Source organism: Callithrix jacchus, chromosome 3, assembly GCF_049354715.1.
Source record: "Callithrix jacchus isolate 240 chromosome 3, calJac240_pri, whole genome shotgun sequence".
NCBI lineage: Eukaryota > Metazoa > Chordata > Mammalia > Primates > Cebidae > Callithrix > Callithrix jacchus.
In genome coordinates this window covers 50,160,747-50,177,572 of record NC_133504.1, presented here as the reverse complement: position 1 = coordinate 50,177,572, position 16,826 = coordinate 50,160,747, and the positions used below count along the sequence as shown (strand labels likewise).

The following is a 16,826-nucleotide window of genomic DNA, read 5'->3' as shown; positions in this document are numbered from 1 at the left end:
GTTTTTGAAAGATATTTCCACTGAGTATACAATTCTAGGTTTGACGATTATTTTTTTATTTCAGTACTTTAAATACCTTCTTCTGAACTGTAATTTTTACAACGAACTTTCTGTCCTTTTCTGTGTCCTATCTCCATGTGTAAAGTGTCCTTCCTCTCCCACCTCACTCTGGCTACTTTAAGATGTTTCTTTTTGTCATTAATTTCAGGCACTGTGATTACGGTATGCCTGGATTTATTTTCTTTATGTCTCTTTTGCTGAGGGTTTATTAAGCCTCTTAAATTCCAGCTTTTGGTTTTCAAGTCAAATCTGTAAAACAACTGGCGATTGATTACTTTGGGAAATATATATATTTTGTTCTCTCTTCTTTTTTCTCTCCTTTGGAGCCTACAGCTTGTTCATATATTAGGCTTCTTGAAGTTGACCCACAGTTCTCTGGCATGCTCTGTTCATTACTTTTTCTCTGTATTTCACTGTGGATAGTTTCATTTCTGTTGCTATGTCTTCAAATTCACTAACCTTTGCCTTTGCATTGTGTAATCTGCTGCAAATCCCATTAAGTTTATTGTTCATCTCGGACATTTCATTTCTTCCATGACTCCTCAAGCTCCTACTACCTCCTCAAACACACGAACTATAGTTTTAATAGCTGTTTTATGCTCCTTGTCTGCTAATTCCATTATCTGTGTCATTTCTTGGTCTGCTTCTGTTTATTTATTCTCTCCCCATTTGAGTCATATCTTCCTGCTTCTTGGAACATCTAGGTAATTATGATTGGATGCCAAACCCAGGGAATTTTATTTTTTTGGATGCTACATATTTTTTAATCCTATAAATATTCCTGAGTTTTGTTCTAGGATTCAGTTAAGTTGTTTGAGAACAGTTATTTTATTTTTATTTACTTATTTATTTATTTTTATTGCATTTTAGGTTTTGGGGTACATGTGAAGAACATGTGAGATTGTTGCATAGGTACACACATGGCAGTGTGATTTGCTGCCTTCCTCCCCTTCACCTATATCTGGCATTTCTCCCCATGCTATCTCTCCCCAACTCCCCACCCCCCCGCTGTCCCTCCCCTATACCCCTCAACAGACCCCATTGTTTAGTGCTCCCCTCCCTGTGTCCATGTGTTCTTGTTGTTCAACATCCAGCTATGAGTGAGAACATGCGGTGTTTGATTTTCTGTTTTTGTGTCAGTTTGCTGAGAATGATGATTTCCAGGTTCATCCATATCCCCACAAAGGACATGAACTCATCATTTTTATGGCTGCATAGTATTCCATGGTGTATATGTGCCACATTTTTTCTGTCCAGTCTATCATCGATGGGCATTTGGGTTGGTTCCAGGTCTCTGCTATTGTAAACAGTGCTGCAATGAACATTCGTGTGCATGTGTCCTTATAGCAGAACGATTTATAGTCCTTTGGATACATACCCAGTAATGGGATTGTTGGGTCAAATGGAATTTCTATGTCTAGGTCCTTGAGGAATCTCCACACTGTCTTCCACAATGGTTGAACTAATTTACACTCCCACCAACAGTATAAAAGTGTTCCTATTTTTCCACATCCTCTCCAGCATCTGTTGTCTCCAGATTTTTTAATGATCGCCATTCTCACTGGAGTGAGATGCTATCTCAAAGCAGTTTTGATTTGCATTTCTCTAATGACCAGTGATGATGAGAACAGTTTAATCCTTTGAAATTTGCTTCTAAGCTTTGCTAGGTGGGACCAAAGCAACCTTACATCTAGAGCTAATTTTTTTCCCACTCCTCCCAATGCCCCATTCTGGCTGGTAGGAATGCAAACTATTCCCAGCTCTGTTTATGCTTAAGGAATTATGGTCTCTGATCATTTTGGGAAGTACTTTCTCTGGCCATCAGCAAGTTCTTCACATGCACACACTGATCAGTACTCAATTGAAGATTGCAGGGCTCTGGAGCTCTCCGTGCAGCTCTTTTCAATGTTTCTTTTCTTTGTTGTGAACTTTAGCAACATTGGCCTCCTTGAGCTCAGTTCAGTCTTCTTAACTCAAGAAGTCTGCTGGGCTCTGCCTTGGCTCCCCTCCCCATGCTAAGGCCTGGGAACTTTCTCCAGGCAGTGCCCCAGGACCATCATGAAGCTCAGTTCCTTTGTTTCCCCTTCCTCGGGAATCACTGCCCAGTGCTGCCCACTGCCCACCTTCAACAGTTGTCTTACATGTTTTGCAGGAGGGTAAATCTTGTCCCTCTTACCCTCTCTTGGCCAGAGGTAGAGTCTTACTGTTTCCTTTTATTATGAATATTTTTATCCACACTTTAATTTAAAATGTAATTTTAAAAAATATTAGACACAGCTTATACTAACTCTAAAGTGATATATAAGAAAGGGCAACACCTGTAAAGTGCCTTGGACTAGAATTCTAGAGAACTAGATTATAGATCCATGTCATCTTTTGGATTATTATTGCATGACTGCACTGGACCCGAGGACACTGGAAAATAAAAACTGTGTGCCAAGTGATTTCCTTGGTGCCACATGATTCAATTATTTCATGACGTTATAAAACTCAAAAAAAGCTCAAGATTTTAAGTCATTTTCAGAAGATGGAAAGAGGATATAGGAGTGGCAACAGATTTAAGAGGGAAGAGATAGTCACAAACTGAAGTGTATGAAGAGGGATAATCATGAGGAGAAATGCAGGCATATTCAGAAATCAGGAGCTCCAGGAACAGTGGGGGATAGGGCAGGGTTGAGGAAATGCTACGGAGAAGTAAGACACAGGGTTGAATAAAGGACGATAAATTAAAAGTCTTCAGATAAAATAGTTCACTACAACTAGCAACCTCAACAGTGCCAACCAGGGAAAAGTAAAACTGCATAGACATCAGATAGCTAGAAACTTCTTTATTATAAATTCTAGCAGAAGGATCAAATACACTTGGTCTTCCTCAGTTGTTTAATGTATAATAAAAGTAGTACGTTTTCTTTTGTGGAAACTCACAGAAGCCAATGTTTGTAGGGAGAAAAACAACAAATAAAATGCTCATAAACATCTAGATTATACTCTTAAAGACTACAAAATACCATATTTAGTTAGAAAGATGCTCTTACTGAGAAATCACGGTCAGTTCCAGGGGCATCTTATCAACATATATTTTGAACCTCAGGTAACAGGCTAAGGAGATGAAATGAAGTCTTTTGCTGAAAGTCACAAAGCTAATTAGTGCTCAATATGATGTTGGAACTCAGATCACTGGACTCTTCACTAATAGCCTCTCTGAATGAAACCAAGCTGCCAGCAGGTGAACTTTGAGGCAGTCATATTTTTCACCAGACTCTTCTTTTTCTTTGTCTTGGTTTTGAAAACATTAATAGAGACAGAGAGTTGCTCTGTGATGATATAAGATGGATGAAACTTACTTGCTTGCTGAATTTTTGGCTAATTCCATGACTTCCTGCCCATTATTAAAGTTATTAACCACCAGAAGTAGCTGATTGTAATAAAAGCTGAGGACTCATTTGTGAATGTGACTTTTTTTCATATTTTATCTTTTAAAGGGTTGAGTTCGTGAAGAAAAATACAAGTAAGGAACAGGTTACAAAAGCATGACTCAACGTTAAGCCCAGGGCTCAACATGAAGCCAACATAAACCAAGACTGTGAGATAAAGTCATGGTTTTGATCATTTATTTTAAGAATATTAAATGATTTATAAGCCTAGAATCATATCATTTCCACTAAAGGAACCTTTACATGCCATTTTGTAGAAAATAGTGTCTTTAAGTAATGACTGTCACCACTTTAATCTACTATATTTCTGTAGTCAGGATTTGCATCTTATTTCTCTAATAACATTTACATTTGGCTACAATAAGACAGTACATTAAAACCATGTTGCTGATAATTATTATCAGTGAAGTGGTTAACAATGTTGGTGTTTAAATGGCTATAATTACATTTCTAGGTTAACATTGCTATTAAGTTGAATAAGGAAAGCTTTTGTTTCTGTGTTACTGTTCCACATGTGGGTCTGAGAGCTCTAAAGGCCAGATGAATGAGCCTTTCATTTTAAAAAAAATTCTTGATTGTAGAGATAATAGCTCTATAGCTCTAGTAAGGAAAGTAAACCATATTTTGGAGAAATCAGCAGAAATTCATAGGCCCTTAAGCCTTTTGGAGCCAACCAATTTCAGTTGCTTTAAAATGAACAATTTTATTAAACTGCAGTAAATTTGAATTTCTTCTAAACCCCTAAGTTTGAGAGGATAATCTATTCTTATTTTAATATTGGAAAGGAAGAATAAGCAATCATTTTAACCATATCTAAGAGTGTTAGAATAGAATGAAGGTGCTGGTATTTGCTGTGTTCCCTCTGAAAGGTATAAAGATGAGAGATGATTGCTGGTGAGTCACCGTTCTATTTCATCTAGAGACCTGAGTGCTCTCACTGCTCTATTCCCTTAGGGGGTCATGTTCCTCTGCTTAAAAGAATATTGCCTGCTCTCTGAGCTAATGATTTGTTTGGAGGATGGAAGTCTCAGAGGTGAAGATAACTGCACAGCTTTTAAAATGTATCTTTCAGATCTTTGATCTGCTTTTTTTCTGAATACATGGGACCCTTCAATGGCAAGATTAAAGATGCCTCTTCTTAGAAGAAAGGCAAAAGTTGAAAACTTAAAAGCTGCTCAGATTTCCAAATAATATTTTTGTATTTTTTCATTTTGTTGACATCATGTTGGATGAGTGTCGTCCTTCATTCATGTGATAATCGGATGGTAATCAAAATGCAGTGTTGGATCACAAGATTTTCAAGAAGATGGGGAAACTATGAATTTTGTTTTAAACAGTAGTTAATGCAAACCAGCTTATGATTAGGGCATACATACATACTCGTTTTGAATTCTATTTAATTCAATAAATATTTACTTGGTACCTAGTAGATGTCAAACATCGTGTCTTCTTTTGTAGGGAATACCAAGAGCCAGGACCTGTTTTCAAGAGACTTTCACCCTTAATCAGACAGTTAAGGCGATTACAGAAATGGCTGTGGTAGGATATAGAATATGCCAAATGCAAAGTGGGTGGAAAGAAATGAACGACATTCAATGGGGGACCGAGAAGAGATCACATTCAAGTGGGAGGGCATCATGGAAGGTTTCAGCATTTGAGAATGACCTTGCAAAATGAGCAAGATTTTCCTGGTTGGGGCTAGAGCTGAAAGTCAGTGATAATAAGGTATGTGGTGTGTCAGGGGTCAGGGGAGTGGCAGAGGGCAGGGAAGGGAGGTGGTCAGAAAAGGTTGAGAAGCTTATATTTAATGAAGAGGCTGTGGAGAGCCGAGGAAGATTTTTGAGCAGAGCAGAGATAGTCTTAAGGGTTAGGGATCAAGAAGTATTTCTGAAGCACTTTAAGGCAGAATTTAGTGTCTTTTGAACTAAAAAAAAACATGTCTATGTAAACAAATGTGTTTGAAAATATCCTACAGGTTATATTTCAAAAAAGAATGGCTACCCCTAAAAATGTCAAACATGCCAGTAGTATGAGAATTAATTTCTCACTTATACTTGGATCCCAAAGGTTCCGTTTTGTTTTTTTTTTGTTTTTTGTTTTTTTTTTTTTTTAGACGGAGTTTTGCTCTTGTTTCTCAGGCTGGAGTGCAATGGCTCAATCTCGGGCTCACCGCAACCTCCGCCTCCTGGGTTTCAGGCAATTCTCCTGCCTCAGCCTCCTGAGTAGCTGGGATTACAGGCACGTGCCACCATGACCAGCTAATTTTTTGTATTTTTAGTAGAGATGGGGTTTCACCATATTAACCAGGATGGTCTCGATCTCTTGATCTCGTGATCCACCTGCCTTGGCCTCCCAAAGTGCTGGGATTACAGGGTTGAGCCACCGCGCCCGGCCTATTTTTCAGTTTTATAATGTTGTGGCTCATCCATTCATATATTTCTAATCTAGGCAAAATAAATCAGCAAGGGAGTGTTTTATTTTATAGCATTCTGAAAAACTTAATCTGCCTCCCTCTACCATACAAATAGCTGAGTTTTCAATGTCTGAATAATATTTTGATATGCTTTTGTTCTGCTCCTAAGTCCTGTTGGAAAAAAAATATGACCACATGAAAACAGGGAAATAAAACATACAAAGTATAGAAAAATAAATAATTTGACAGAATAAAGAAAAGCAAAAGAGACTTTTTTAAAAGCAAAATTCAGGATTGCCTCAATAGACATAGATCTGATCAGAAGATACTTTTTCAGGAATTTTTTTTCATAATTACCATTGAGATGGCTGAAGTTTATCCAAAATAAATCTGAAAATGTGAGTAGCTTCACTTATCTTCTACTAAACCTTTGTCAGAATAAGTCATCTAATATGGGTCATGTTTCCTATGTTTTATGCTTCTTCTGCCCATTCTGGGCAGAAAATATGAGAATCTGAAGGATACATAACTCAAAATTACAGAACTCTCAAACACGTGATGACAAGACAGCATGCTGAACTAAGCACAATAGGACCTTGGGGGTGTTTTAATAGACTGAAATTCAACAAGCTGCCATTTTTTAAAGGTATCATCTTGTTTTCTCTTACTATGGATGTATTTGGAAGAAGATCTTTCCTTATTTTATAACTAGAGGACAGTGAGTAGTTAAGTAATATTCTACCCACCTAAAAAAGTTAACAAAACTCATTTGTGCTTGATTTGCTAGTTTTTACAATGTATTATATGGAGAAAATAAATACTAAAATAGATTGTTGTTTCATCTAAATGACCAACAGGGAACACAAAGAGCTCAAATCAAATAGAAGACACGTCTTTACATTACAAAAGATTTGCCTTATGATTCCATTTGAGTTAGGTCAAAAATATTTAAAATATTTTTACTTTAAAAAGTTTGATTTTCAAGCAAATAAAATAAACCCTAAAGTCTGTCATAGGCAGTATTGCTTTTATTTTATTTGTTTTGATTTTTAAGATATCCCATTCTAAAGTTCTTAACTGGGGACCAGAGCCAAGCCTAGTTGACACATAATACTGACCCCTGAATCCCTTCTAGTTATTTGTTTTTAATGCACTATTTTAAATAGAATTCTTCATATAAAGAAGGATGTAGGAAAAAAAGTAGATTTGAGAAAGATTAATACCAACTATTTTCTAAATTAATATTCAAAGTCAAACTGATAAAAAATTGGAAAATTATCATCAGTGAAGTATGAGCATAAGACAAATCGGTGCTCATCAATAGTCACTCTTTTCAGTAAGGTATAACACTGAGCATACTAAAAAACCATGGGCTCATTTCACATTTCTTATGCCTCATCGGTACATAGTGTTGACTAAGATGACTGATGAAAAAAGAAAAAACAGCATGAGAATGATGATTTATCAGGTACACCACATTATTACCACTATTTTATGCTTCTCTTAAACATCGAAGGTATAATTTAGCACAAAAATATATCCAACCTGCTTGTAGTAATGGATTCATAAAATGAAACTTACCAATCAAATTAAAATCACCAACATTTGAGTAAACCTTTCCAATGAAAGTACTTAATGATTAAGAATGATATGAAAATTAAAGTGTTCTAAAAACCAGTGCCTTACCAGTAACTGGATCAGATTCAATGTCACCTCTGCGCTCCTTCCATGAGAGCAGGGAATTGAGGCTGGTAAGATCTGCAGACTCTATGTAGTTGTTCACTGTAAGCATCATCTGATGAGCTTTTGCTATTCCATAGTGGACTTCTGTCTCGTCCATCAGAGGCATGCTCATTAGCTCTAATGCTGTGTCAAAAGCTTGCTGAAAGCATTCAGAAGCTTTCTTGTAGTGTCCCTAAAAAGGAAAGAGAAATAATTTTCTTTATTACTTTTAATGTCACCATTTCACATATTTTCTAACCTTATCCTTGCATGTCCCACACTCACACTAACCTTTCCACAGTTACACAGTTTATAGTCAAGAAGAAAAGGATGGCAAGCAGGCTGTTAGGATAAGGTTCTTTAAAAGACCTGTGATTACTCACCATTCAGTATCTTGAAATTAACTTAGTAGGAAAGTTGTATCTATTAAACTAAGTTATATCGGACTTAAGTTCTGTGGCGGCTGTCAAGATGGCTGAATAGAAACACCTCTGGTCTGCAGCTCCCAGCGAGATCAACACAGAGGCCAGTGATTTCTGCATTTCCAACTGAGGTACCTGGCTCATCCCATTGGGACTAGTTAGATGGGCACAGCCCACGGAGGACAAGCTGAAGCAGGGTGGGTGTTGCCTCACCTGGGAAGTGCAAGGGTCTGGGGAACTCCCTCCCCTAGCCAAGGGAAGCCATGAGGGACTGTGCCATAAGGAAGGGTGCATTCCAGCCCAAATACTACACTTTTCCCATGGTCTTTGCAACCTGCAAACCAAGAGATTCCCTCCAGTTCCAACAACACCAGGGCCCTGGGTGTCAAGCACAAAACAGGGAAGACACTGAGCTAGGTGCAGCAGGTTTTCTTCATACCCCAATGGCACCTGGAACATCAGTGAGAGAGAATCATTCACTGCCCTGGAAGGGCGGCTGAAGCCAGGGAGCCAAGTGGTCTAGCTCAGTGGATCCCACCCCCACAGAGCCCAGCAAGCTAAGATCTATTGGCTTGAAATTCTCCTTGCCAGCACAGCAGTCTGAAGTCTACCTGGGACACTTGAGCTTTGTTGGGGGAGGGGTGTCTGCCATTACTGAGGCTTGAGTAAGCAGTTTTCCCTTCACAGTGTAAACAAAGCTGCCAGGAAGTTCAAACCCGGCAGAGCCCACCTCAGCTCTGCAAAGCCACTGTAGCCAGACTGACTCTTTAGATTCCTCTGCTCTGGGCAGGGCATCTCTGCAAGAAAGGCAGCAGCCCCAGTCAGCGACTAATAGATAAAACTCCCATCTCCCTCTGACAGAGAACCTGGGGGAAAGGTTGGCTGCGGGCACAGCTTCATCAGACTTAAACATCCCTGCCTCCTGGCTCTGAAGACAGCAGGGGATCTCCCAGCAGAGTGCTTGGGCTCTGTGAAGGGACAGACTGCCTCCTCATGTGGGTCCCTGACCTATGTGCCTCCTGACTTGGAGACATCTCCCAGCAGGGGTTGAGAGACACCTCATACAGGAGAGCTTTGGGTGACATCTGGTGGGGGTCCTATAGCTTCTAGAGGAAGGAACAGACAGCAATCTTGTTGTTCTGCAGCCTCCGCTGGTGATACCCAGGCAAACAGGGTCTGGAGTGGGCCTCCAGCAAACTCCAGCAGACCTGCAGCAGAGGGGCCTGAATGTTAGAAGGAAAACTAACAAACAGAAAGAAATAGCATCAGTATCAACAAAAAAGATGTCCACACAAAAACTCCATCCAAAGGTCACCAACATCAAAGACCAAAGGTAGATAAATCCTCAAAGACGGGGAAAAACCAGTGCAAAAAGGCTGAAAATTTCTAAAACCAGAATGCCTCTTCTCCTCCAAAGGATCACAACTCCTTGCCAGCAAGGGAACAAAATTGGATGGAGAATCAGTTTGATGAATTGACAGAAGAAGGCTTCAGAGGGTACATAATAACAAACTCCTCTGAGCTAAAGGAGCATGTTCTAACCCAATGCAAGGAAGCTAAAAACCTTGAAAAATGGTTAGACAAATTGCTAACTAATTAACCAGTTTAGAGAAGAACGTAAATGATATGATGGAGCTGAAAAACAGCATGAGAACTTCGTGAAGCATACACAAGTATCAAGAGCCAAATTGATTAAGTGAAAGAAAGGATATCAGAGATTGGAGATCAACTTAATGAAATAAAGTATAAAGACAAGATTAGAGAAAAAAGAATGAAATGGAATGAACAAAGCCTCCAAGAAATATGGCACTATGTGAAAAGACTAAACCTACATTTGATCAGTACCTGAATGTGACTGGGAGAATGGAACCAAGTTGGAATATCCTCTTCAGGATATTATGCATGAGAACTTCCCCAACCTAGCAAGGCAGGTCAACATTCAAATTCAGGATATACAGAGAACACCACAAAGATACTCCTCAAGAAGAGCAACCCAACATACATAATCGTTAGATTCACCAAGGTTGAAAAGAAGGAAAAAATGTTAAGGTCAGCCAGAGAGAAAGGTCAGGTTACCCACAAAGGGAAGCCCAACAGCAGCTCTCTCTGCAAAAACCCTACAAGACAGAAGAGAGTGGGGCAAATATTCAACATTCTTAAGGAAAAGAATTTTCAACTCAGAATTTTATATCCAGCCAACTAAGCTACATAAGCAAAGGAGAAATAAAATCCTTTGCAGACAAGCAAATGCTGAGAGATTTTGTCACCATCAGGCCCTACTTACAAGAGCTCCTAAAGAAAGCACTAAATATGGAAGAAGAAAAAAAGCGGTACCAGGCACTGCAAAAACATACCAAATTGTAAAGACCATTGACACTATAAAGAAACTGCATCAACTAATGAGCAAAATAACCATCTAGCATCATAATGGCAAGATCAAATTCACACATAATAATATTAACCTTAAATGTAAATGAGTTAAATACCCCAATTAAAAAACATAGACTGGCAAATTGTATGAAGAGTCAAGACTCATTGGTATACTGTATTCAGGAGACGTATCTCACATGCAAAGACACACACAGGCTCAAAATAAAGGGATGGAGAAATATTTACCAAGCAAATGGAAAGCAAAGAAAAAAAAGGAAGCGGTTGCAATCCTAGTCTCTGACAAAACAGACTTTAAACCAACAATGAAAAAAGAGACAAAAAAGGGCACTACTTAAAGGTAGAAAGATCAATGTAACAAGAAGAGCTAGCTACCCTAAATTTATACACACCTAATACAGGAGCACCAAGAATCAGAAAGCCAGTTCTTAGAGACCTACAAAGAGATGTAGACTCCCACACAATAATAATGGGAGACTTTAACACTCCACTGTCAATATTAGACAGATCAACAAGACAGAAAATTAACAAGAATGTTAAGGACTTGAACTCAGCTCTGAACCAAGCAGACCTAATAGACATCTACAGAACTCTCCACATTAAATCAACAGAATATACATTCTTCTCAGCACCACATCACACTTACTCTAAAATTGACCACATAATTGGAAGTAGAACACTTCTCAACAAATGCAAAAGAATGGAAATCAGAACAAACAGTCTCTCAGACAACAGTGAAATTAAATTAGAACTCAGGATTAAGAAACTCACTCAAAATGACAAAACTACATGGAAACTGAACAACCTGCTCCTGAATTACTACTGGGTAAATAATGAAATTAAGGCAGAAATAAAGAAGTTCTTTGAAACCAATGAGAACAAAGACACAACATACCAGAATGTCTGGGACACAGCTACAACAGTGTTTAGAGGGAAATTTATAGTACTACATGCCACAGGAGAAAGTGGGAAAGATCTAAAATTGGTACTTTAACATCACAATTAAAAGAACTAGAGAAGTAAAAGCAAACAAATTCAAAAGCTAGCAGAAGATGAGAAATAACTAAGACTAGAGCAGAACTAAAGGAAATAAAAACACAAAAATAATCTTCAAAAAAATCAGTGAATCCTGGAGCTAGTTTTTAGAAAAGATGAAAAAAATAGACTGCTAGCCAGACTGATAAAGAAGAAAAGAGAAAAGAATAAAATAGACACAATAAGAAATGATAAAGGGGATATCATCACTGATCCCACAGAAATACAAACTACCATCAGCAAATATTATAAACACCTCTATGCAAATAAATTGAAAAATCTAGAATAAATGGATAAATTCCTGGACAAATATATCCTCCCAAGACTAAACCAGGAAGAAGCCAAATCCCTAAATAGACTAATAACAACTTCTGAAATTGAGGCAGTAATTAATAGTCTACCAACCAAAAAAAGCCTAGGACCAGGCAGATTAACAGCCAAATTCTACCAGAGGTACAAAGAGAAACTAGTATTATTTCTTCTGAAACTATTCCAGATAATAGAAAAAGAGGAACTCCTCCTTAACTCACTTTATAAGGCCAGCATTATCCTGATACCAAAACAGGGAAGAGACACATCAAAAAAAGAAAATTTCAGGTCAATATCCTTGATGAACATTGATGAGAAAATCCTCAATAAAATATTGGCAAACTGAATGTAGCAGCACAACAAAACGCTTATTTACCATGATCAAGTTGGCTCAATTTCTGGGATGCAAGGCTGGTTCAACATATGCAAATCAGTAAATGTAATCCATCACATAAACAGAACCAATGACAAAAACCACATGATTATCTCAACATGCAGAAAAGGCATTTGATAAAATTCAACACACCTTCATGCTAAAAACTCTCAATACACTAGGTATTGATGGAACATGTCTCAGAATAATAAGAGCTATTTCTGACAAACCCATAGCCAATATCATACTGAATGGGCAAAATCTGGAAGCATTCCCTTTGAAAACTACCACAAGACAAGGATGCCCTCTCTCACCACTCCTATTTAACATAATTTTGGAAGTTCTGACCAAAGCAATCAGGCAAGAGAAAGAAATGATGGGTATTTAAATAGGAAGAGAGGAAGTCACATTGTCTCTGTTTGCAGATGACATGATTTTATATTTAGAAAACTCCATTGTCTTAACCCAAAATCTGCTTAAGCTGATAAGCAACTTCAGCAATGTCTCACGATACAAAATCAGTGTGCAAAAATCACAAGCATTCCTATATGCCAATAATAAACAGAGAGCCAATTAATGAGTGAACTCCCATTACAATTGCTAAAAAGAGAATAAAATCCCTAGGTATACAACCTACAAGGGATGTGAAGGACCTCTTCAAGGAGAACTATAAACCACTGCTCAAGGAAATAGGAAAGGACACAAACAAATGAAAAAACATTCCATGCTCCTGGATAGGAAAGATCAATATAATGAAAATGACCATACTGCCCAAAGTAATTTATAGATTCAATGCTATCTATAAATTATCCCCATCAAGCTGCCATTGACTTTCTTCACAGAATTAGAAAAAAACTACTTTAAATTTCATGTAGAACCAAAAAGAACCCACATAGCCAAGAGAATCCTAAGCAAAAAGAACAAAGCTGGAGGCATCACACTACCTGACTTCAAACTATACTACAAGGCTACAGTAACCAAAACAGCATGGCACTGGTACCAAAACAGAGGTATAGACCTATGGAACAGAACAGAGGCCTCAGAAAGAATGCAGTACAACTACAGTGATCTGATCTTTGACAAACCTGACAGAAACAAGCAATGGGGAAAGGATTGCCTTTTTAATAAATGGTGTTGAGAAAACTGGCTAGCCATAGGCAGAAAACCAAAACTGGACCCTTTCCTTACACCTTAAACAAAAATAAAGTCAAAATGCACTAAATACTTAAACATAAGACCTAAAACCATAAAAACCCTAGAAGAAAACCTAGGCAATACCATTCAGGACATAGGCATGGGCAAAGACTTCATGACTAAAACACCAAAAGCAATGGCAACAAAAGCCAAAATTGACAAATGGGATCTGATTAAACTAAAAAGCTTCTGCACAAAAGAACTATCATCAGAGTGAACAGACAACCTACAGAATGGGAGAAAATTTTTGCAATCCATCCATCTGAGAAAAGGCTAATATCCAGAATCTGCAAGGAATTTAAACAAATTTACAAGAAAAAAAAACATCAAAATGTGACCGAAGGCTATGAACAGACACTTCTCAAAAGAAGACATATTTGTTGCCAATAATCATATGAAAAAAGCTCATCATCATGGTCATTAGATAAATGCAAGTTAAAACCACAATGAGATACCATCTCACTCAGTTAAAATGATGATCATTAAAGTCTGGAAACAACAGATGCTGGAGAGGATGTGGAGAAATAGGAATGCTTTTACACTGTTGGTGGGAGTGTAAATTAGTTCAACCATTGTGGAAGACAGTGTGGAGATTCCTCAAGAATCCAAAACTAGAAATACTATTTGACCCAGCAATCCCATTACTGGATATATACCTAAAGGATTAGAAATCATTCTAATATAATGACACATGCATATGTATGTTTATTGCAGCACTCTTCACAGTATCTAAGTCTTGGAACCGACCCAAATGCCCGTCAATGATAGACTGGATAAAGAAAATGTAGCACATAGACACCATGGAACACTATGCATGTGGATGAAGCTGGAAACCATCATTCTCAGCAAACTAACACAGGAACAGAAAACCAAACACCACATGTTCTCACTCATGAGTGGGAGCTGAACAATGAGAACACATGGACACAGGGAGGGGAACATCACACACCAGGCCTGTAGGGAAATTGAGGACTCGGAGAGGGATAGCATTAAGAAAAATACCTAATGTAGATGACAGATTGATGGATGCAGCAAACCACCATGGCAGGTGTATACCTATGTAACAAACCTGGACGTTTTGTACATGTATCCCAGAACTTAAAGTATAATTTAAAAAAAGATCTAAGTTCTTATCAATAAAAAGTTGTCAAATACTGGCAGTTTCATTTGTTTTGATCTAATACATGGTAGTAAAAGGAAGTTTGGAAATGAGTGAACCAATTCACATTGATTTGGATAGAATTTTACTATTCATAAAGTTGGATTTAGCTAATTAAGTATTTTAAAAATATTTGTTTGTTTGTTTTTTTTTTTGGAGGTAGAGTCTCACTCTGTCACCAAGGCTGGAGTGCAGTGGCATGACCTTAGTTCACTGCAACCTTGACCTCCCAGGTTCAAGCTATTCTCCTGCCTCAGGCTCCCAGGTAGCTGGGATTAATTTTTTTTATTTTTGGTAGCAGTGGGGTTTCACCATGTTGTCTGGACTGGTCTTGAACTCCTGACCTCAAGTAATCCACTCACTTTGACCTCCCAAAGTGCTGGAATTACTGTGTTTTGTTTTCAGTCACAGCAAAAGGTCATTTCAGCCAACTCATTTAGTTAATGGCTGGTGGAAATAAATGTATCTATCCTCTAATTCTTTTATGGCTCTTATTTTCCCATACGCACATGCCATTCTTCTTAACCGAGAATGTTGAAGTATTCAAGATTTCTGAAAAATGTGATCTTGATGTCACTAGCACCAATCAAATGAGCATGTAAATATCTCTTCAATAAGTCATTTGCAACAGCTTGAGCTGCAAAAATTCAGGTTTTATTGTTGTTGTTTTTTTGTTTGTCATTGTCACCTCTACTAAAAGCTATAGTCCACAAATAAATACTGTTTACCTAGCTCTTATGAAGCATCCGTGCCAATGCTAAATTTTGTCATTCTAAATTCTGACATAATATTATGTCATTAACTTTCACACTATGAGAAAAATATTATTCTTATTTTACAGATAATGAATGACATTGAGCCTCAGAGAAAAGAGTATATTCTGCCACCCCCAAATCTTCTAAAATTTCTCATGAAAATCACTTTCTTAGAGGAGGATATTATCTAGAACTGATCTATATTTTCAAAGTCTCTAGGGTACAAAATTTCCTTTCTTCACTGACTTATAACCCTTTGGGTTCCACCATCTCCTCCCCTCCACTCTTCTCTCTCCTCCTAACCCCACCAAACACACAAATAAAGACATGCATGTGCATTCTTTTGAACAGAAACCCTTATTAAGAGAGAATGTTTCACTGTATGAGTCTTTAAGTCAGTTTCTAGTATTTTATGAAGGAAATGGACATAAAAAGAGCACAGAAACAGCTTTATACATTACAGCAGTACAGGTAAAACACATCCTCAACTCTGCACACCTCTGTATAATGAGGCTCCAACATTAGTCAAACTGATTGAATAAAGAAATTGCTGGCAAGGTGAGGAGAGGGAGAAATAGGACTTATGTGACAATTTTGTTACATATAGGAACAGCACATATAACACTATGTTATATTCCCCCAAGGACAGTTTAGGTGAACCGTTTATTCAAATGATTCATTCCAACCAACTATGTTAATTTAAACAGAGTCCCTCTATATTACATCAAAAATAACTTTTGTTTGTTGAGGTGAACCATTCTTTCTTTCTTCAAAGAATCAAACATAAAATTTATACAAGAAAAAGTTAATTAGGAAAACATAAAACTATATCAAAGATATTTGTATGCCAATGAAATAAACTATAATTGAGAAATAATACAAATATTGAAGATGATGAAAATAAAAGTCATTAAAATTATAGATTGTCCTGGTAGATATCAAAGACATAGGACAAAATATATGAATACATAAGAGTAGGCCAAACATTACCATTTTTTAGAAACAAAAGTATAAATATCTAATTGTTATTCTAACTATATTTCTGAGATTTCAATTATTTATTGTTTTAGGTAAAAGTCTTAATTAGAAATATTAGAGACCACAAATAAGTGGACATATATATGAATTTCCAAAGTTATTTTTATACGTTATTAAGCTATAATTAACTCATTCATTCATTCTTTCTTTCGTTTGGCAACCACTCTGAGATAGGCCAAATGCCAAGCCATGGAGAGGTAGCAGTAAATGGAGTTTCCACTCAAGTTTTTGAGCTTACTATTAAGTGGAAGTATTAATATTACTAAAATTTTGATTAGATCTTATTTAAGTGCCTTTTTGCCCTTGAAATAGGAGCTTTATAATTAGTTAATTATTCTTCCCTCAAACTGTACTTAGTATTCCATCTTTAGATACACACACAACTGCCATTAAATAGATATAAACCTACCAGTTTTTCTAATTTCTCTAGTTTAAAATACTACTAAAGAAATACAACATTAATTCTTTTAAGCTGCAAGCATTTCTATACATACCATTTTAGAATGAGATTTCTCTAATGTATA

At 37.2% G+C, this 16,826-nt stretch overlaps 1 protein-coding gene across 8 annotated transcripts in view; it reads right to left on the bottom strand.

Annotated features, from left to right (window-relative positions):
- TTC29 (tetratricopeptide repeat domain 29) overlaps positions 1-16,826 on the bottom strand; it is a 241,384-nt gene that overhangs the window by 86,844 nt on the left and 137,714 nt on the right. For 7 of the 8 annotated variants that reach the window (XR_004740611.3, XR_004740610.3, XR_004740609.3 and 4 more), the window contains one exon: positions 7,594-7,822. Coding sequence is in view for 4 of the 8 variants with exons in the window: in XM_078367843.1 (XP_078223969.1) it covers positions 7,594-7,822 (229 nt within the window). In the remaining 4 variants the exon portion in view is untranslated. Of the gene's footprint in view, positions 1-1,117; positions 6,079-7,593; positions 7,823-16,826 lie in introns of those variants that run through there. The other variant, XM_035292869.2, reaches the window with a different exon arrangement.